At 40.7% G+C, this 23,251-nt stretch overlaps 1 protein-coding gene across 2 annotated transcripts in view; it reads left to right on the top strand.

The window, feature by feature from the left end:
* Window positions 1–23,251, top strand: part of ARMH3 (armadillo like helical domain containing 3) — a 123,245-nt gene that overhangs the window by 32,385 nt on the left and 67,609 nt on the right. For both annotated transcript variants that reach the window (XM_021536380.3, XM_021536381.4), the window contains exons 17-23: window positions 938–1,003; window positions 2,088–2,157; window positions 3,620–3,680; window positions 6,265–6,353; window positions 19,393–19,475; window positions 19,981–20,107; window positions 22,676–22,751. In XM_021536380.3, coding sequence (XP_021392055.1) covers window positions 938–1,003; window positions 2,088–2,157; window positions 3,620–3,680; window positions 6,265–6,353; window positions 19,393–19,475; window positions 19,981–20,107; window positions 22,676–22,751 — 572 coding nt within the window. The remainder of the gene's footprint in view (window positions 1–937; window positions 1,004–2,087; window positions 2,158–3,619; window positions 3,681–6,264; window positions 6,354–19,392; window positions 19,476–19,980; window positions 20,108–22,675; window positions 22,752–23,251) is intronic.

Raw genomic sequence — 23,251 nt, forward strand, 5'->3', positions numbered from 1 at the left:
TGTGTTTGTAGGTCCCTACAAGCAAGACAAGTAGCTAATGTGGCAGTAGGGTGAGAAAGCAGCATCACAGCATTATGTCATCAGTCCTGGCTGAATGTGGCCCTGTCTCATGGGGACTATGTCCTAATGGCTGACTGATGTCCTGAATGGTGGTTGTGCTTATGTGGCATTTACATTTTGCTTGCTTGCAAATAAAGACCTTTTATCCTTAAAGGATAAAAAGCAGTAAGGTTGATAGACTGTGTAAGGATTCTGTAATAATGTTTCTTCAGCGTGCAGCCTGAAAAGGAATAATCTACATTTAAAATTTTTTTAATTAAATGGTTTTGGCACTTGCTCTTTAGGTGACTGCATATAACACAAGAAATTCTGTTCCTGCATAACAAGGGCATTCTTTGGTTCTGATATTAAAGAGAGGGTATATTTATTACCTATTCTGGTTGTGCATTATCTGGAGAAGACTTTAATTTAGAGGTGGTCTTGGGCTGAGATTTGCTTGATGGGTGGAACAGCTCATAAACCTATCTGCTAGTACTGCAGTAGCTTCTGGAATCAAAATGCCAGAAGAAACCTTTATCCACACAGTCACAGAACTGGTGCTGGAGAACCACCTCTTATACACCTGGAACACTTGTTAAACTTGTGACACCATGGTATGTACAGTCAGAGTTTAAATGAGCAAAGGGGGAGAAAGTTAGACTGAACTACTGCTTGTTTTCTTAGCAATTTATTTTTCTGAAGTGGAATGGGGATCAGGAGAGGTTTACTTGTGTATGATTGGAAACATAGGTGGCACAAGAAGAAATGGACAGGTGGCTTTATAGCTTGATGGCTGTATCTTGGGAGTTTGACACTGAGACACATGGGATTTGAAAGTCAACTTTCAAAGGGTGTTCAGCTTTTCATATCTCCTCCCTTTTCTTGCCCTTTTCAATAGGATCAATATGCCAATGCTTTTCTTCATGATGACAACATGAATTTTCGTGTAAACCTACACAGAATGGTGAGTCTTTTCCTCCAGATTGTTTTCTCTTTAGGATGCAAACACAGAGGGTTTGAGTATGTATGGAAAGTATATGTTGGAAATTGTATCACAGACATCTAACCTACATTGCTAAGGCATGTGGAAATACTGTCAGAAATGCAGTAGTTGTGGAATGATTTTGAAATTGCTCTCAGAATGTCTCCATTCTTCAAAGAACAAAGAGCTCTTTGCCCTGTCAGTGAATTCAGAGGCCTGCCTAGCTGGTGAGGAGCTGTGTATTAGGAGGTCTCTGAGGAAATCAGTGGTAGAAAGAATGTTCTGCCTTAATCTCCAGTAAGCATTAGCCCTCATGTGATACATAATAGCCAGCTGGAGTTAACACTGAGTGCTTTTATTTGGCTTTAGCTTCATTCTGGGTGGAGTAATTCACCTTCAGGGAGGAAAGTATTTTTTCCAGAGATTTTTCCTGTGGTGAAAGTGTCCTTACCTGGCTCATGAAACTCTGCAGTTACAAGTAACTTGAATGGTTATCGTAACTTGATGCATTGTGTCTTTGTGGTACTGGCACAAAGTTCCACCTCATCTGACAGTGAAGCAGCACTTGAAAGTCACTGTTAAAGAAAGAAACAAACATTTTACTTTATGGAGACCATACTGCAGGAATGCTAGTCATTACCCCTTGGCAACGGATTTGCTATCTAGTTTGTCTTTCTGGTCTGTTCAATGAACACCAAAGCTATTGACTACTGTACACACTGTTAAGAATGCCAATTAGACTTCTGTGTCAGAAACAAATCACTATGTTAACCAAAGGGGAGGAATGTCTGTGTGATTTGTTTTTGTCTTGGGGTCCCTCCCCTCAGTAGGACAGTGCCTTCCAGCCACACAGCTAGAGAAACAAGACCCCAGTATCAGCATGCTGAAACGCAGGCACAGTTTTGCTCCAGCCATGGCCTTTAGGGTTAGTATGTGTAAGATGGCAGCTGGAGAAAATGGCAAAAGGAAGCCTGTGCTGATTGTACAGTTAGCTTGAAAAATACAGCAATACACAGACTGTCACTTCAGGCTTCTGCTGACTTCTTTCATCTTTGTGTGTTTGAAGCCGATGAGGCATCGGAAGAAAGCAGCGGACAAGAACCTGCCCTGCCGCCCGCTGGTTTGTGCAGTGCTCGGTGAGTGTTGTCAGGGCACCGTGTGCTTGTGGCTCCTGAAGCATCTCTCGTTGGGCATTAGAAATGTGAGATTTGAGGATTAAATGGAGCAATGGATAGACTTAAAAGAAAGACAGTTACATACTAAAGATGTTTCCAGCAATCCATGCCCATCTTTGTGCTTGGCTATCTCGCATAGAAATCCAAGATTGCAGCTCTGGAGCAATAAATCGTATATACATTTACAGAAAGTTTTACAGACACTGCTTGGCCCATTTGAACTGAGTTTTTAACAAGAGGGAGGGCAGTTGATTAATAAATTTAGCGTTTAGGTGAGTGTGGTAGCAATGACAAGTACTTTGTAGATGATATGATGATGTCAGACTTACGGTTCACAAAAACATAATTGTAAATGTGTTGGCATTGAGCCTTTTCTGAGCCAAAAAAACAAGAGGAATGTCAGTAGCTAGGATTGGTTTTGCCTGTGGATATGGAGGCGTAGTTGAAAGCTTTTCATGCAGCACATGATTAAGTTGTGACTCTCGTTAGTGTGGAGGCCAAAAGCACATGTGGGTTCAGAAATGGATGGAGCCTGGATCCCTGAATAGCTGTTCAGCCTGATGGTACAGAAGCAGTCTTAGACTTCAACATTTTCAAATGTGATTATTGAAGCCAAGACACAGCTGCATGAAGAATCTTTCTAGAGCTATCAGATCCCATACACTCTTCACCTGCACTGTTTTTTGTCACTGTTGAGTCACACTGCTGGGCTGTTACTGCCCTAGGAGGTTACAGCTCATGATTGTTACCAGTGGCTTGGTATAAGCATTTCATGCTGAAGTTGGGTTGAACACACCCCCACACACATTCAGTTATCTTTGATTAGGTTCTCTCAATTGTATTTCTATACTCTTTGCCTCTTATCTTCATACTGGAAGCACTTAAATGTTAGACACATTCTCCTTTTTTCCCCGAATTAGTCTTAAGCAGAAGCTTAGCCTATATTGAGATCAAACTAGCTTTACTTGCTTCAGAATTTGTTTTAGGAATAATAGATGTTATTTACAATGTCTCTTTAAGTAGCATCTAGGTTGTGCATTGTTTCTGAATAATTTTCTAAAATGCGCTTCTTAACGGAATTTTCCATTAGTGACAGGGCTTGAAATATTGCTTGAGCAATTGTAAATATCAGAATTCATGGTGTAGTCTTTATTTGACTAATAGTGGGGGAAACCATATGGGGAAGCAGTGCCTCAAAGCAAATTACAGTATATATCCTCAGTTTCCAGGAGGTTCTTTTCTAGTTCTAGCAAATGTCTAATATTCTTTAGAACAAACAAACAAAAAAGTGAAGTCCCTTTCATCTAAGTAAGACTATTGTCTGGTAGAGATAGGTAGGTGGGGCAGTTTGACTTCCTTGTAGTCTACTAAAAGCTAACAGTAGCCAGCTCAATACTTACTTTATCATTTTCTTTTCTGTCAGATTTGATGGTGGAATTCATTGTAACACACATGATGAAAGAATTTCCTATGGATCTCTATGTGTAAGTGTCTGTGGGGTAACTCACTGTGATTTCATTTGAAGTTTGAATTTACGTAGAATCCTGCTCATAGAGCAATCTTCTGGCTGAAATAACCCTTTGTGGCTGGTGGGGAGCAGGATGGCTTTTCAGAACTCTTACAGTAACTTTTTCTACTTCAAAAATTCTCTGTGTGCCAGAAAATTGAAAGCAATTGAATTTCAGACTGTTTTCCTAATCTACTTGATCTAACACAAAGAGCTTTTCAGTCTAAAAGAAGTTTCATAACACAGAGTCATTGCTGCAATCCCCACTTCCCAGAAGATGAATCTTGGTCTAGAAACAGAAAAGACAGTTTTGAAAAAGTGAGGATGACTGGCATGAGGCCTGGAAGGCAGTGGGGAGAGGGAGGGAGGTATAAGCCTGAAATGGCCTGCTAAACAGAAAGGGCTAAAACAGCAATGGACAAAAGGAGACAAGAGGACAGAGCTACTCATGAGCACTCCATGTGTCCCACAGGGGCCTCTCCAGTGCTTTGTACTGCTTTAGCCTGGAGGGCAGAAGTAGAATTTAGGCAGTTTGTTGGCTTTACTCTGACTGTTTGTACAGTGCTCGATTTCCCCAAGGTGTGAACAGCACTATATTCTGTAGGGAAGATAGAGACACATAGGATGTTTTCCCATCAGGTAACTTTTCAGCATATTCTGATTTTGCCCAAAAAACTTTGCAATTACACTTCCTTTTCAAGGGTTGTAGAGTTCAATTGAGTTTGTGAGAATTTTATTTTTTTTATTACAATTGCATAACTAATTGTAGATAGGTGTAATGCTCTGGAGTTTCACAAGAAAGGTGTGAAATGCTTGGACTCAAAAGCAACATCACATCTAGAAACCCCATAGCACTAGAAATAATGAGCAGTAGCAACCATCAGTGTACATTTGTATCCATTTACTTTGGCATGTTTGTGCAGTCCTTTCACTGTACTCCTGTCTGAAACCATCCCATTGCAGACAAAGTTGGTGTTCTGAATGCACAAGTAGTGTCATGCTTCTCTGCAGTACATTTAAGAGGTGACAATATGAAGCTGCACAAGGCTGGGCATATTAATATTTAAGAGAGAAATCCAGGTTCCTTACATTAAGTACTTTTTGTCCATTATTTCTATTATGAATCCTCAGCACAAAACTTTTACAAACCAGAGACCCCACACCAGGATGGATAACTTCATAACTTGACTTACAGCCAAGCAGATGCAGAGGTGAAAAGGTGCTGGGCATTGACCAGTACCACTAATACCAGAAATAGGAAGTTTCTCCCCATAGGGGTTGCTGTTCCTGATCTGAAGACAGCTATCTATCCTAGCTGTGTTGCTTCCTATTCTTGGTTGAATTTGTGAGAATCCAATTTGAAATGCAGCACTTAATGTCAAGCTCAGTGATTATAAATAGTTTAACCTTTATTCAAAGTTAGTTTCAGTTCTTGCCTTACTGTGGTATTTTTGGGATTATCTACAGGTCTGAAAAGAATAATGCATGCCTTATGCTTATTTTTTTGCTACAACCTTGTTTTAAAGCCTCATCTTGAACTTTTCACCTAATTTTGAATAAATTCCATGCAGATTTTTAGAATTTAATTTCTCCGTGTTTATCTGATGTGCAGTGTCTGTCATTGGTCTTCAGAAAGATGTGGGTTTTAATGAGATAATGTGTTTTTGAGAAATAGGGATTTGGGAGGAAAGGGATTTTTCCTTTTTTTAGTCTTCCTTCTGTTTTTTCTATATGTTAATATCTAAAAATCGCTTGGCCTGACAAATTCAAATTTTTATATATTTTTTGTCTTGTCCGTAACGATAGTGTTAGAGAATTTACTCACTGTACTGTATTTTTAATTTGGATGTTATTTGTGAAGAATGTTTATGCACCTAATAGTCTGTATGAACACTAAGTGCTATAGAGACCTACAGGATCTGGAGTCTTGAAATGTTCACTACTTGTATTTTGGGAGATTCCAAAGCTTGCAGTGTACTGCATGAACTTTCCAAAGCTCATACTTAATTTTTTTTAAAGAAGACTGGAAAATTTGATAGAAATATATTTATTTTATTTTTTAACGTAATTAAACTGTACACCTCAAACTAAGAATTTTGTAGTTTTTCTGACACCCTCATTTCCTTTAGCCTCATCACTGGGACCAGAGAAATGGAGAAGCTCCATTGTGGCCAAATTTTACAATAGCTTGTAGTATCTCAGATATATGGAGACTGCAAGTTGATGCAGTGTTGTAACTAATTTTGTAGAGTTTATGAGGCCCTTAGGTTACTGTAGCAGAGAGTGAAAAGTATTTCTTGAACAGCAAACATGCATTTGTGGTCAGTCCTATCCTCTTGAGTGTAAACTGGCATACAGGCCCCTTTTTCCATTTTGTCAGAATCTTTATTTGTGAGTGTTGATTCCTCTTAGGAGGCCAAAGTCACAACTCCCATCCTCCTCTGATAGTCTTTGAATTTGTCTTTGAATTTCCCTGCTGCTGATTTCAGCAATTTTTCCAGGCTTGCTGTAGAATTGTGGGAAGATGCAATGTCATTAATCCTTTGCCCTCTCTTTTCCAGACGGTGCATTCAGATTGTTCACAAGCTGCTGTGCTACCAGAAGAAATGCAGAGTGAGGCTTCATTACACTTGGAGGGAGCTCTGGTCAGGTACTTGGCCTCTGCAGAGAGTCAAATAGGAAAAACCCAAAGTGCTGGTGGTGGTTTTGTGGCCGTGACTGATTGTTCCATTGCTGCAGGGTTGAAAAGGAAACAGCAGTTCTGTTAAAGGATTTTTATGTTGCTTCTTAGTTGCTACATGCAAATTGCCTCCTTTGGAAAGCCAGTTCATTATCATAATGGTAGCTAATTTACTTTCTTGTCTTCCATGCTCACTATGGTATCCAAATGTCTTTGTTTTTCTTTTCCATTACCTGAATCTCTCTTTACTTGATTGGAGAAATTGGAGTAATGTTTTATGGAGTAGTGTTTCTCTCTCAGATCTTTGTGAATAGAAAGGAGGTAGGCTCTTGGGTAAAGGGAGATGGACCTTGCTTTTCCTTTTACTGCAAGAGATGCTCACACATAGAATAGTGTATGCAACTCCTGGAGAGAGCAGCCTTGAAATGTCAGTGTGAGGGAAGAAAGGCTTTTAACTCTGACCTTTGAGTTGATGGTAGATAGTCTGGTTCATGCCACTTGCATCCCAAGATAGATAAATAAGTATTGTGGAGTCTGACATAATCTAGTGGACAGCTTTGTAGGACTCTTATGATGCAGTCATTGCATGGGAGGTCTGGGGAAGGGAGTAGGAGAATGGATGATGAGACCTAACAGGCGTCTTTGGTGGATATGGTCTGTGCTTCAGTTCTTATCCAGCAAGCAGTGAAGTAGCTCAGCCAGGAAAGTACAGTTAATCCCCTTGCTGTTGTGGCTTAAACAAGAGCTTTATGAAAATTCAAGGGAACACGGACCTAATTGTGTACTCCTGGAGCTGTGCTTGAGACCTAGGATCAGGGACTTGTCTGGTGTAATGCAACTCCCATCACAAATTGGAGAGGATGGCTTTTGAAGGAGGCAGTGATCAGTGTTTTGTGAAGCTGTTCTCAATTGACACTGAGTACTTCCTTCAGTAGCCTTGCCCAGCTGAGATGTAGGTGCTGAGAAGTGAACTAACAACCTGAGTCATTTTCAGTTACTGAATTTTCACCTTATGTGACATGAGGCCCATTCAGACTTCCGAAATTATTCCTGCAGAAGGTGAAGTGGGTGCCACTAATTAAGGGATTAGTGGTTCCTTTTCAGTTGTTTTCCTCACAACAGAGCCCCTTGGCTGTAGTGTAGTTCCAGTTCAGGAGATGAGTGTGTGTCACACTACGACACAAAAAAACTCACACATTTACCCTAGATGTAAAAGAGGGAAAAGAGGAAGTTTTATTTTTGACTTTATAATATATAGAATTTTAAAAGTGATAGTGGATTGGAGGATGAAGTTGTTACCTGTCCAACCACACTGGTTAAACTAACTGTCTATTCTCTCTTCTCACAAAGGAGAATGCCAAAGAATAATTATTTACATGACAAGTGTGTGAGGAACTTTAGTAGAAATATGTAAACATTAGAAGGCATAGAAAACTTTTAAAAGAACTTTAAAACTTTTGAAAGAACAGGGTGACAAGTGTGTACCATGTGGATGTCTGTTGTAAATGGAAATTGTATCTGACAATGTGTGTGATATCTTAGCATTTACAGTGAACCAGAGCCATTTCTATTTGGCTAGGCTGGCCTGGGTCTTTTCTATGCATTGGCAGAATGGAAGTTTGAAATATAGCACCTTTTGCTTGAAAGTATTGTTCCACAGTTTAGGGAGCACACTCATAGGCATCTTTGCATCCTTAACTTTCCCTATTTTAGGGAAGGAGAAAAAAATTAACATACTCACTACACACTGAGATTCAGCATCTTGGGATATTCTTGTTAGCTGTGTCTAATTAGCTGGTGTTTACATAGACCTTTTGGAAATATAAAGTGCCTCAGAAGTATTAAGTACTGCACATGCTTTGAAAGCAAAGCAGTAATACAAAAATACTTGGGTTGGTCAGGTTTCTGTGCAGGAACTGAAACATTGGCACACCTGATGCAGCTGAAGAGCTCCATACTTAGGATAGATTTTTGTGTATTTTGGGTGATCCTCTTCTGGGAGTAAACTACTACAGAATGTTTCAAAATTATTATTTTTTTAAAATAGGATGTTTAGGTGAACAGAGATATTCTTCTGTAGCTGCTTAAGTGGTTTATGCAGGCTGGAAGACCCTGGGTGAAATGATACATACAGCTATAAAAGGACAGGTCCTGGCTGCTCCAGGTGTGCTTCTAGAATGCTATATAAGTTGCAGAATAAATGCTAATTGCCAGCCCTGTCTGGAGATCTGTTTCATACTTAACTCTTACCCTGTCAAGGTTGCATTTTGATTACCCAGAATGCTGCTGCCTTTGATGTGAAAGAATGTCTCTTTCTGTGGTCTTGATCTGTGTGACGCACAATTCCAAACCAGAGCACAAGACTTCTGAAGTATTTTCTGTCCCTTGTATGACCATCAGGCTTTTATTTTGGATTGAAGAATTGCTATCACTGCTGCATGAACAGCTAAAAGGGAGCAGCTGTTCACTGTAAGGTCTGAGATACCAGGTTGCCCCATCAGGTGTGCTTTACAGAAGGTCTTCAAGCCCACACTTGTCTTCTGGAATGACAAAGTGTGTGATGACTTAAGCAATGTCCCTGTGGTGCAGTGTGGATAATAGCAGTAGAGGCTCCCCAACAGAGCTGAGTGGAACAAAGAAGCTGGAGGGAATTTGTGTAAGGAAGTATTGAAAGAAACGGAGAGAGTTCTACCTGGCACATAAAAGGAGGAGAGTTTTTTCAGGCAGAAAATTGAGTGGGAGAAGACAAAGAGAATACTGGGGGTAGGTGGCCAGTGTCGGGTGCGGAGGAGCGGAGGTAAAGGCTGTAGCTGGAAGCAGTAGCTGTGTGTGGAGCCTTCTGCTCACTTGCCAATTCTAATGTTAGCTAATCTCTAATTAAGGAAAGCCACTTGGGAGTCATCTGATGGATTGATGCTCTTCCTTTGTGGATGCTTTGTCTTCAGTATGGAAGGCCAGCAGCACTTTGACAGTTTCTGCGTTTATTCTGTTTGATTTTAATTTTCAGTGATGGCAGAGAAAAGCAATGGAGCCAGGTGCTTTGGCATCTCTCAGGACACATATCATACTGTTTATACAGTCTGTGATACTTTATACTTTTTTGGATATGCTACTATTTGGCACATTGTTTCCATATGATCTTATTTCTGTTGAACTTTCTGCTGCAACATCTGAGCTTAAAGAAGAACAATATTGTTACAATCTGTGGATGTGATCCAGCCTGAGCTTCTCTATTAGAAAATTTTTTTCATATTAAGTTTAGGGACCAGGGCAATGGCACTCAAAGCAGTATAAATCTCTGGCTGTGCTGACCAGATGACCAAGAATGTTTAGGTGACAGAGAAAGATGCAAGGATTTGAGAGCTGGAAGCAGGATTGACAGAAAGGAAAATCTGTGGGTGGCAACAGTAGTGTGTAGAAGCTGGTTCTAGCTAAAATCAGTGTGAAAATAAATATCAGATCACTAGTGGAGTTAAATTCTGGAACATCTTAAAAAGAGAGCTGGAGAGTGAAAAGCAACTGTAATCTGATTAACCTATGAAAGTGATTGGCTAAGGTAGACCAGACATTCAGATCAAGAAATATCTCTTGATCTTAGTTCCTATTTAGTTGCCCTTTTCAGCAGTCTGTTCACTTCTGTTCCACCAGTGATTAGTGTGCAGCTCTTCCCTTTGAATGATATGGAAAATCTTCAGGTTTTTCACCACTGACAATGTACCATTCTGGTACTAGCTGGTACTAGCCTGGAAATTTGGCCAAGGTCAGAAATGCTGAGTGGACCCTGTTGACCTGTTTGCTTGCAGACATTTTGGCCAAGTGGAAGTCTCCTGGACTGTTATGCCAGGTATCTTATTATATTTAAACATTGATTAATTGAATGTCAAGTGTAAGGTCTTTCCTAGAGCCTATTAGGAAACTTGGGAACAGCCAGTTCACTAGTCTCAGAAACAGCCTGTTATGCCCAATGTTCTTGGGCTGGTTTGTACAGCACTTGAGTGATGGACAGTGCTATATGTGTTTCTGTTGCTGTCAAGCATGTATGAGCTATGCCAGAAGAGTTTTCATGAGTCATTTAAGCTTTTTATATAAAAAGACCTCATTTCTTCAACTCCTCCCACTTCAAAATTAGCAATGCTTGAGCAATTCACACTGAGCTTAGGGGGTGCAGGTAACTTCTTTGCAGTTGCTATGGTTTGCTTTAAGCAAAAGCTGTGTTTAAAGAAACAGAAAAGCAATGCTAATAAAGACTTCTAATAGCAAGAGTAGAGCCTAAAAAATCTGAATTATAATAATGGTGATATAGCTATTTATTGGGGTAGTTGAATGCAAAGTAAGATTAACAGTGAGTATTGCCATTAGTAAATGTTGAGGATTAGTTTTCAAATTGTTTTAAGATTACACTGTAGTTCCTTATCTGGTAGTTTAGTTAATTTGGTAGATGCAGAATGCACTGTTAAAATAAGGGTGCTTCAAATACGTAGCACCATCAAGAAGTTAATTTTTCTCCTTTTTCATGTTAGGGTTATCAAAGCAGACTTCTACAATGCTACTAGACAAAATACACTTTTTTTTTTTTCCCTTTTTGTACTCTTCAGATCTTTTTGCCAGGTTCTGTATTTATAACAAGGATAGTATTGCATTCAAAAAAATTTTGGGTGCATACTAAAAATATGAGAAGTTCCTCTGTGGAAGATGTTAAAATAAAGAAGCAATTCTTTATGAAGGAGAATCTCCCCCTGGACTTTCAGTATATATAATATTACCCTTATGCAGTGCATATTTAAAATTGTATGGCTCAATCACTTTGCTTTATTATTTTTGCAACTGAAATGTTGATTACTGAGGGTGTGTTAGCTGTGTCAGTTGTGGTTTTACAACTGTTGATCAGGTCTGCCTCAACCCTCTGATTTATGTTGCTGAGCAGACTGGAAGTCAGGTGATGTTGTATCTTCACTCCATCTCTAATCTGGCTGTCACTGTCACTTTCTGCAGCAGCTATCTGGCAAGGGAAGCTTTTCATCTTGCAGCTCTTGTAGAGACAGGATTCACACACTGGTGTACCAGACAGTTGAGTTCAGTGGCAAAGTTCCTGGTCACTAGATGCCATGAGATTTTGGAAGACCATAGAGCAGCTTGGCCAGTTAGCAAATGATTTAGTTTCTCACCCAAACTAAAGGCTACTAAAGGCTGTAACTGTTTTGTGCCATGGAATACGTACCAGGAGTTTGCAGCCCTTAGGGGGTCCTGTTTTCTTTATTATGGGAGTGCTGATGCTTGTGGTATGTGGTACTGTGTTGGCCTAAGCTGGGTTCAGGAATGCTGTTGTTAATCCTGTTATCCATTTCACAGTATGATATATCTATCATACTGAAGGAATTCAGGAAATTATAGAAATTGAAAGATGGTTTTATAAAATAATTTTTGTTTATAGTTGTGGTGTGTGTTGTGGGTTGCTAGTCATTGATTTATTTAATTTGTACTCCTGGCAGAACTCCATGTTATCCCAAAGAAAACCCGAGTCCCATCTTACAAAGCTCACTCACAGGCAGCAAGATGGGAAGGTCAGAAGGAAGACTGCAAATGTCTACTTGTAGTATTCTGCTGTCATTGTCAGCTGGTGGGACAATGTCATGCTCACCTTTCCACATTACCTCCTTCAACCAAAGCTGGAATATTTTCATGGGAACACTCCAGCCATTTAGTGAAATGCCCTGGTATTAAACTCTTAAAGAAGAAAGTGTGAGAAATGCAGAAACTCAGTGGCTTTCTTGTAAAGGAGGATGTTCTAAATTCTCTGCATGGGTCATTTTTAGGAAGTATCTGCTTTTACTTAATTCTAGTTTACCTTTACTTTATATTAACATATTTTAATACTGATGATAAAGAGTTTAACCCTGATAGCTAGTGAACAGAAAAAGAATATTTATGGCTGTTACTGATCACCTGGTGAGATGAGGGTGGAAATTTCTCAAGGTAGCCTTGCTCAGATAAGTACAAATGGAGTTTAGGCATTTGCATGGATAAAAGTCTGACAACCTTTTGGTCATCCTGCCTCAGCCTGGCAGGTCTTATCCAGATATGTTGCTTTGTCATGTTTTAAATAAAGCTAGCAAATACTGGAGAACTTGATTGTGGATCACTAACAGTTTGCAGATCATAGTGACCTAGTGGAGACAGTGTGATAATTTCTCCTGGGAAATGGTCTCATTGATGATAGACGTGTTACAGTCAGCTGTTCAAAGCGGTTTCTTTATCTGCAGGAAGGGACTGCAGCATGCAGAATGCAGTCATTTATCCTGTGCCCCTTTTTGTGTTCAAGCAGCATCACTCCTGGGTTCCTTACCTTGCAGTCTTTCCATGTTCTCACACAATATTTCTTCTCTTTCTCCAGATTCTCCACCTTTTCTGTTTTAAAACCTGGGGCAAAAATGTGCAATGTTAACTCCCAAGACTACTGTTTAACAGTGTGAACCTATACTGTCAGATAAAACAGAATTGAGCTCAGTGCTAACCTTTCCTCTAAAAAGGGATGAAGCTTGTGGGTGTGTGCTTTTAAAAAAAATTATTTATTTATTTGTAAGAAAAAAGCATATTGTTCATCTGAGCTTTAGCTGAAGTTGGAAAATTTGTGTTATTTCTTATTGCTTACTGGATTGCCATCTAGCAGCATTGCTCTGGCATCAGCAATCAGCATTTCCATTAAGCTTGCAATTTCACACTGTTGGCTCCATTTAGGTGGGAACAGTGAGTACCAGGGATGGGGGCTATATAAAGAGAGTGGAGGGTTGGAAGTGAAGTAGCCTGCTCGACTGATCCGGGGAGCGATGGCTTGTGCCAGCATGTGCTCCAGCCCTCTGACAAGCTGTTGATTCTCATTAAGAAAACAGCCTGCTTTCATGGATGTACCCTTGAGAGCGAGTCATGGGGAAAAGAGAGGACAGCTGTGGAGTGCTGGTGATGGGGAGCCTGCCAGTTGCCAGCTGCTTTTTTCCACAGAGCTGCGGTGGCTGGGAGGAGGAAGTCGGCAGTGCTTGTGGCAGCAAGAGGGAGGCTAGAGGAGTGTCCAGGCAGGTGATTGTTACAGCAGGGAGCAGGAGCTGTAGCGCGTTGACTCGTGGTGTTGACAGAGCTTTTATTGCTTCCTCTGCTCCCCTGAGAGGAGACTGCAGCATTGGTGCAAGAGTCTTTTGTTTTCGTGCTGTGGGTGATTGACAGGAAGCTGCAAGTGCTGTCCTTGAGTAATTGGTTCACTTGTCCAATGGTGCTGGGATAGTTTGTGCCTCAGGGAGTTCTGGTGTGTTAGTTAGTAATAGCAATGTAACTATTTCTCTGACAGGATTCCTATTCCTACAACTCTATCTAGAAAATACCTCTGTTGGTTCTTTCCTGTCAAACCCAATCTGTAGATTCTCATCTCCTGCTGAGTTTGTTTTGATCACTGTTCTTCTGAGTGCCTGCCAAAGCTGAATGTGGTCAGATCTGCCCCCTCTTAACACTTAGGTCATCTCAGAATGTCATATTTGAGCCTTTTGCTTCCCTAAATCTGAATTACCTTTCAGGTATAGCATTTTTCTAGAGGTGATTACTCTGTTCTGGGGTCTCAGAGCTGCACAGTGGGCTGTATGGTTATGCTAGCTTAGCCCTTGTGACTTCCAGTCAGGAACCAGGGAGTGGACTGGTCTGTGGTCATGGTATTGTCATGTTGTGGGAATATGCTTTTTTCACATTCTGTGCTGTAATTTCCCTTGTGTAAGGGAATCATGCTGAATTTTGGAATCATGAAGAACATATTATAAAGCATTGTTTGGCCTATTGGTTTTCAACAAGTGTTTGATGTTGACCATTTAGAGACAGAACATTAAGTGTAGGTGGATCTTTGATCTGGCCGGGTACAGCCAGGGCTCATGGTGTTGCTCTATTTATTCTTCCAGTGCTGTTGCAGATAGAATGCTCCTGTTTTCTCTTGTATGTTGGAAGAACTGAAGCTTAGAAAGGCCAGTGCTGCTTCCTGAAGAATATAATCCACTCTATTCTTAGTTGCAGCCTTAGTTGCACCAGGCCTTGACCAGATCTGGGCTCACCTTGTGCTACAGTGAGTAGTGTGGACCTTGTATTGGCAGTGTCTACATGTGAACAGGGTGGCTGTAGGAGGTGCAGGGTGGTTACTGTGCTGCTGTGAAGCACTTGTAGGCAGATGACTTCTCTGAAGCATGGAAGTGTTGCCCAGATGTCATAATCAGCTGTCTTCTAGTTATAGATGGGTGGGGATCCTTCTGAGGGGGTTGTGATTTGAGACACTGGAAGCAGCACATTGAATACACTGTTGGTTCAATGGTAACTTCTAGAGGGAAGAGGAAAGCCACTGTTCTTCCCTGTGTGCCTGTGTTGAAGGGTAGAAAATTGGAGATGTTTAGTAGAGCACTGGATCCTATTAATGGATGTTATACTGCAGCTGAGGAGCCCTCACATCTCTCTCCCCCTTGCTCCTTTCTTGAGGGCCATTATGTGCACCATTAGAAGATTCTTGACCTGTAAGCGCAGCAGATACAGCGACAGAGGCCTCCGTGCTGTGCTCAACCCATCTGAGCTCTCATTGATGAGTGTTTCAGGGCTTTTCTCTTCTGCTCCATTGTGCAATTACACATCAGAGCCTTCTGATGCTCCTGGCAGAGTCTGTGCTACATTCTGACTTGCCCAGGGAATAATACTGCTATTTCCTCCCTTTTCTCTTGGCCTACCTGCATGGTCCTGTTGTATTACACATGATCCAAACAGAGACCACTGAAACACAAAATAAAAAAAACAAACAACTTTATGTGAATCCAAATTCACCTGGGGCTGAATATACTTCTGTTTGAAACAAGGCTTACAGGGTGAGAAGGTAAGTCTGTTATGTGGACAGAAATAGGGGAAGGAGAGAGTGAAGGGCAACTGTAACAAGAATTACCTCCTTCTTGGTAGAAGAAAAGGAGAGATGGTGGCTGCCCACAGTCTGCTCACAGAGGACTGGCTTGAGGGAGGGCAGCAAGTAACTGAGCAGGCATTACTGCTGCTCCTTAGCAGACAGAGTGGCTACAGGAGCTGAATAGGGAAAGTGTCTTCAAAAGCAGCTGTGCAACAAAAGAGCTAAGAGGTTCTTTCACTGTAGTCAGTTTAAAAAGTAGGGAGGATATGTATGATGTCACTTTTCATCCTTTCTTTATAATAATCCTTCTGAGAGAAAATTGTCCAAGAGCCAACCTGCTATATACCACTTTTCACATACAGCCTGTCACATGGTTCTGTGTCTCCTAAGCATGCTTATCTACTTGGGTTTGAGGCTCTAAACATAGGTGTCCAAAGCTGTGTTCTCTTCTTGTTGATTTAAGAAGCATAGCCCATGTACTCAGCTCAAGTCACTTACATGAACATACTGGTGGCTGCTTGTTTAGTTACAGCCTTCTCCCTTTATTACTAAAGAAGTCCTGCTGATACTATTGTATTGTGAAATTATGGATGTTTCAAGACTCATCACAGTGGGTGTTTCAGGTCCTGCTAATGAATGCCAGGAAAGATTTCTTTAGGGAGGAAAAAAAAGGCTCTAGAGGGTACTGGGGAAATGGTGCTGTTTTCCATTTAATGTTGAAATAGATCTCATATCCAAACCATCCATTGCTGTTAAATCTTGGAGCATAATTTGGGATAAGGTGGCTGAGTCCAAGAAAGGAACACATTTGTGTCTGCCTTTGCAGCTGGGAGACTGAATTGCTCCTCTGATGGGGGGAAAAAAAAAAAGGATAATTTCCTGACTAGTGTGAGAGGGCAGCCTGCAGGTGGGGTGTGAGAGGCGAACAGTTGATTGCAGCAGGGAAAATGTGACACATCTGGTTTGGCTTCAGATTGTTTAGGAATAGAGCCATCAGTGCTCTGTTGGAGCTCAAGGGCAGAGGGATGTTCAGTCAGTTGGACTTCCCTCTAAAGGTTTATTTTGTGTGTGTAATTCTTGCTGAAGGGCGCTAGGCATATGAAGCCAGATCTGAAAGTTGCTTGTTCTGAAAACTTCAGGGCATAACTGTCCTAATTTTCAGTGCAGGGTCTGCCTTACAGACAAACTACAGAGACATGACAAAGGGGTTTCAAGGTTTCACAGTGTTTGTGGTCCTTAGAGACACTTGAGTAGAGGCTGCTGCAGAATGTGCTGGTGTGGAAATAGATTGGTTGATCCTTTAGCATCGATGTAGTGTATATCCCAGTTAGGAACACTGCAACTCTTTTGGAATGTGTGTTTCCTAACAGTTGATAAAATTTTCAGCGCAGGACACACAGTGACTGTAAACCTTTGATGGGTTAGTTCTTCTGACCAGGCTCTGAGCCCAGCACTCAGTTTCTACTTCATGTGAAGCATGTCCCTCACCTTCCTAGTTCTTAGGGAAGGAACAGCACAGATAGTTTTGAGTAGGCTATGATTCAGTGCAATTCAGGTATAAATACTGATTTCAAGCAGAGGTAATCTCTTGTCTTCTTTCTAACTGACACAAGAAAATTAAACATAGATTCATCACGATGGCTGAAACAAGTTTAGGGATAGAACAGAGAAAGTTCTCCAAGTGTTGTCGCCAGTATAGAGCAGTACAAGTGCTTCAGGGTGGTCTATGGAAGTACTGCAGTGGGCAGTTGTAGAGTGCTTGTTCTTGTAATTTGGTAGGTGCTTGTGCTCTGGACAAATACACTTGTTCTTTTAAAAATAGTTTCTCCTCATCACGGACAGCTTTCATGTTCACTGTTTTTGGATGTTCAGTGGTGGCTACTTGCCACGTTATGCCATGACTTGCTGACAAAGGCCATTCAGCAGGGCTCTTGTGGGAGAGTAAAAGGCAAAGAAATGAAGATGAGGCTTCTCATAACTTGTCATAGGAAATCCAGAGCTCTGCTACTTTGCTTCCACAGACCCAAGCTGCTGGTAATTGAACAGCAGCGCCTGGTCATGAGCTGTGGCCTGTGGACTTTGTGGCTGGGAAGGAGGTGAAACCAAGGTTGTAACTGAGATGGAGAAATGGCCAATGAGCTGCTGTGACAGAGATGCAGGGCAGCTGTCTGCAGTCCAAGGCAGTGACTGCGGGAGACTTTTTTGCTGTGGAGGTTTGGTTACCTTGGCAACCTGTTTTTAGCTGGATCTTTGCTCTGGTGGAGAGCCCATCTGTACCTGCTACTTTGTTTTGAAATGTTTATTTTGCAGGAAAATAACTGACAGGGCTATTTTCAGAGCTGTGTTATTGTGGAATCCAGGCTCTGGTTTTGGTCCCAGGAGTTTGTCTGATGATGGGGTGATGATGGTATGGAGAGTTATGTGGCTGGATTGAAAAGGTGTTAATGTATCTTCTTCATGAGGTGAGCTGCTGACATGGAAGGGAGAAATGCTATTGCTGATGGTTAATCCTGGAGTGGCTCTGAAAGATACATCACTTGCTTGTCTGGAGTTTGCAGAGAATTTTGTTCATTCCTGGTTTTCAGTTCAGCATCAGCCACCTGCTGGAAGGAAGATTAGATGGAAGTCGCTTCTGCCTGTGATGAGTAAATATCCACCTTGAGGCTGCAGGTTTCCCTTTTGGTGTGCATATACAAACTTGTGATACTCATGGTGAACTTGCAGTATTATAAAGTAGAGATTGCAGGACTGCAATTAGGAATTGGGCAGTTTTGTTCAATTCAAGATCTGACTGGTGTGTTCACATGGTTTTGCTGTAGGTTTTTTGATTTTGTCTATTGTGAATACTTTGTAATCTTGAAGAGGATGAGTATCTAAATTCTGCCCCTACCTCATTCCTGTTCCCTGTGCTTTATCTCTTCCTCTTTCATAGGCTGTACCTTAGGCTGAATGGTATTTTCTGCATTCACTGTGGAGTTCTCCCAAACCACAGTTTGTTTTCTCACCAGTTACTGGATAGTGTATGACATTTGTGTAATGGTGGGGGGGAAAATGGATTAACAAGTTCTACTTGTGCCTGTAAGAAATAGGAGTAATGCCTGGTATTGTTCTGTTGAATGAAGTTACTCATTAGTACATAATTAAGAACCTTTTTAAAAAGATGTGTACAGTATTCCAGCATTGACTTTTCAGGACTTCTTAATTCAGATGTTTTAAGTCTTGAAATGTGTTGACTTCAAAGCAGAGAGTACATTAAGAACCTCTTCTAGTCAGGCATCAGCTTGCATTCCTGAGCAGCTAGAATGCAGAAGAAACTAGTTTTCTGAAAATTTCAACAACTAGAAAAAAAAAAAAAAGATAAGAAACTTTACATTTTATTCAAGTGCATGGAATGCAGTTGTTTATTGTAAAGTCTGTTTGATTAAAGCACTTTTAGCCAACCTTTTTGTTAATTACCACTGCTACTAACTGATACTGGGTTGTTACAGCAGGAGCTTTTGTTGTTTTATTATCTAAGACAAGTGTGAACCAGATCTGTAATCTTTACGGCACAGCCCCAGATAACGGACACAATAAAGTACTACATCCTTCTTTTTACCAGTGCAGCAGCATTGGCACAGAGCTACAGAAAAGCTGTGCTGTGGGGGTTTTCTTACCTTTTTTATTTTTTATAAGTGTGTGTATCAACAAGAGTGACAGTTTGGGGCTGACTATGCATACATCATGTTGGTGATATATGGAGCAGAAATGAGACAGTTGGATTCTCCAACCCCAGAGCTCGCTCCAGGATCTAGCAGATAGAAAAATCTTTCGCTGACTGAGTTAAGAAGAGACATACCTTGAGCCTGAGTAGATTTGATTGAGAAGTCAGTGAAGGAGAATAAATTCAGGAAGGCAAAATGTCTGTCACTTACCTGTTTGGCAGGGTATTCTAGCAACAAAAAGCACCGCCAAACCCTACATATAAATTGATATATTTCTGAGATTAATAGCTGGCATTCAGTTCAATTTACACTAGATAATGTAAATGCATCTGTATATAAACAACTTGTTGAGAATGGCTTTGATTTCTGTAGTATTTAAAAAATACTTATTTTCTCCTAGCTTTGATCAACTTGTTGAAGTTCCTCATGTCTAATGAGACTGTGTTGCTGGCCAAGCACAACATCTTCACCCTTGCTCTTATGGTGAGCATCTTTACCCTTGCACAAATTCTCTTAATTTTAACAACTTAATTGTGAATTAATATTAGGAAGGATTTGTAATGCTGAAGGGATTCCAGAAAGGATTTCTGGCCTGTTAAGGAGATGTGAAAACAATGCCATGAAGCAGAGGAATATCATTGTGGTTGATTTCACTAGGTGTTTGGAAAGGACAGTGCTTGGACTCACTATAGGGTTGGCTTATTGAAATAAAGAAGTCCATGTGAAGAAAGGCTTTTTTTAAGTTTAATTTTCCATATTTATTAATTTTTTTTTGTTCTGGGGTCTTTTGTATAAAAAATAGAAATGTGTTTCTGGCCCTAGACAAAACAGTATTTAAGCTTCTTGTCTGTCTCCTTGATACTGTAAGGAAAATCTGCTGCAACTGCAAGCTATTCCTTTGAAGGCTTTGGACACAATGTGTATTGCTTCTGTTGCAGAATAGATTTGGGATAAATGTTCCTTTTGTGACTTTTTTTCACTTGTATAGGTTGTGAACCTGTTCAACATGTTCATCACTTATGGAGACACATTTCTGCCCACTCCCAGCAGCTATGATGAGCTGTATTATGAAATCATTCGCATGCACCAGAATTTTGACAACCTTTATTCTATGGGTGAGTACCTCCTGACTCGTCAGGACTGCTGCTGCCTGGGAGTGAGGCTGATGGAAGGGGGATGTTTGTGTCAAGTGTTTCCTGTCTACCTGCTGCTGATGTGTGCTGTGCTGGGTGAAGATGTTTTGTGTACTAGGGCATGTTGGTAAATTAAGAATTGAGAGAGGGATGAACTTATTAAAAGGATACATTTTTTTTAATGTTACAAAAAAAAATACAAACAGGATCTGTGCCCCTCCCTCTGTCACTTAATACTGGAAATATAAATTTAATGTCACAATGGAGTATGTGGTATTTCATGCATTTTGTGTAGTTTTCCTCTATTACATTTGACAATTTCAAGTCAAAAAGCAGGTACATGCTGCAGAACCACCCAGCATAGAGAAACACTGTTTGCAAATAAGAATTTGGAAAAGAATTTGAGAAACTTGCAGCAAGAAGCTTGCTGTGCTAGACAAATCACATCTACTTCACTCATTGCCAAAGCAACCAAGAAAGGAGCCCTCACAAACCTGCTTTCAGTGACAAGTGAAATGCTGGACTGAAGAATGTGCCCCCTGGCAAAGCAGGGAGAAGCTGCCATCCTTCAAGAGAGAGGGAAGGGAGCCAAGTGACACCCAGCAGGGTAGAGGAGCAAAGAAAAGCAAGGAATGCATGGAGGCATAATCAGTCAGTGTTATACACTGGCATCTGCACCAGGGTAGCTGCAGCAGCACTGGTATGCTGCATACTTGAAGCTGTGAAAAAAAGAATATAGCTGTGTTCTTTATTTGCTTCATTCCAAAAGGACCTTTCTTTCCTTCACCCTCTGCTCCCTTCTCAATGTGATCACCCAACAAACCCAGGACTTAATATAAGTGTATAAGGAGAGTAAAGGTCAGATAGTTGGCCACAGCCCTCTTCTGACATGGGAGAGAGACATCCTGACCTAAATGAAAGTAGCCAACTACCCCCTGTAACTGCATGCAGAAACAAACTGCCCTTTGTTATAAATTTCCCACAGTTTTCAACTGTTACATAAAGGATGGCTTGGCCATTTTTGTGCCCTCTGAGTGCATAAGGTTTTTTGCTAACCCATTTTCTACTCCCAAGAATTGCAGCTAGTAAGATAAGGTGCTTTTACTAGGTAATATTTTTTCCAAACCCATCCCCTGTAGAAGCTGAAGGTAAGTGGAGTAGAAGAATATTGCACTAAAATACTTCCTCTGTTGGTTTGCAAAAGGCACAACTGAGCTGTTTAAACAATTTATCATATGAATGTTTGCCATCCTATGTAGAGTAAACCCTGTTGAATTGCTCTTGCAGATGCTGAATTGAATATATTACTTCCAATATTCTAGTACAGTACCTACTGTTTGACAAAACAATGTTACTCCGAGATGATACCTTTTTTCTGTAGATGACATGTAATGGTAGAATAGAAAGTGAGAAGGTAGCACTGTCTGAAGCTGATTACAGTGACCCTTCTGTCCCCTAGTCTTGGGGTATTAGCACAGATGAGAAAGCTACTCGGTCCTTTAGTTTTTCTGTTAATGTGTTTGAAACTTCCCATGTTGGGAATGGAGATGCAATCTAATTGACTTGGTTTTTTTTCTCTTTTTCTAAAACTGAACTTTATCCAGATCTGCAGGACTGAAAGCTTCTGTCCTTCAATTATAGGCATAAGTATGTAGCCACTGTGCTTAAGCATTCACTTGTAGAATCCATGTTGCTGGATGATCCTAATTTGGATGGTGAGCTGTTCCTTCACTTCTAAATTGAGGGTGAACCATTCTTGTGGAGTCTAACCTCCAGAAAACCCTGTATGTACAAATTAATAGAAAATTCCTTTTGTTCAGGCAAGATGGATATTAATCAAAACATCTGCTACAGGATCTGTTATTGTTTTGATGCTTACCAAGAGTTGTTCAAGTAACTGCCACCATAAAAACACTACATATTTTGACCTAAATAAATATTTTTGGTACTCTGGCAAAAAAGAATTGGATTCCCTAGAAGTTCTTCCTGTTGCAGAATGTTTTCAGATCTGCTCTTAAGTCTGTCAGAGACCATCTGTGCAAGAGAACACCACCCTTCTTCCTACAGGCAGCATTTTTTCTTTACGCTAGTGTGTAATTCCTCTCTGCAGCTCTAGATTAGGCATGTAAAGAAGTCCTCACTGCTGGAGAGGGTTTTAACTGCAGTTATGTAGTCCAGTTCAGATGGAACCTTGCATTAGCAGGAGCTGGAGAACAGCTGTGTGTGGAATAAGGGCTGTTCTAGGCTTGGGATGTTTCTCTGTTTCTGGGGAAAATGAACTATGTGGTAGTGAAAGCAGTTTGGAGGACCCAGGTTCTTCCATCGCCTCTGGTTCAAGTCATTATTCTGTTCTGCTCACCCCTTCTATTTATGTTTCTTAGATGGGCTTTGAAGGGAGCTTCTACCTGGATCACAGATTCTCAAAGATGACCTTTGTTTTGATGTGGTTCCTGGACTGCCATCTTGCCAAAGCAGATTTTTTTTTCCCCTATTTTGAATGATGGAATTTCCAATTCTGTGTCAGCACTGTTAACTGTCTTCTCCTTTCAGTTCTAAGGCTGTCTACCAATGCTGGTCAATGGAAAGAGCCTGCAAGCAAGGTGACCCATGCATTAGTCAATATTAGGTAAGGGGTAGAAGTTAATTACTCTTTTAAAGTTTCTCATTTCCTGTGTGACTACATTTTTATTATGACAGTTACACATTTGTTTCAATGAATGTCATTTTGAATTTGTTCTACTTGTTGGGCTAAGTTGTTGCTCTAAGGCATAAAGGAATGATCACCAGGGTTTGATTGTCTGCTAATAATTCTCTCAGCTCTTCTGTAGACTGAGTGCTTTCAAAGCATAGCACAAACTGTAATGAATTAATCCTCATATAATTCTTGGGAGAAGTTAGACAGTAGAGAACAATGCTGTGCTGGCAGAGCAGTTGTGAACCTTTTGGATTTCTGTTGTGTGATTCTATAGGAATTCCACAAAGCTATGAAGGGGACTGTAAGCCTGCTGTAATAAGCAGATTTGAGGCCTCCTAACATTGGAAGATTTTTGTGTGTTTAAAACTGATTATTTAAGGACATTTCAATGTTCTCTTAAACCTCCACTTCCTGTTCAAGGGCAGATGGGG

The sequence above is a fragment of the Lonchura striata genome, chromosome 6 (genome assembly GCF_050655825.1).
Source record: "Lonchura striata isolate lonStrDom1 chromosome 6, ASM5065582v1, whole genome shotgun sequence".
NCBI lineage: Eukaryota > Metazoa > Chordata > Aves > Passeriformes > Estrildidae > Lonchura > Lonchura striata.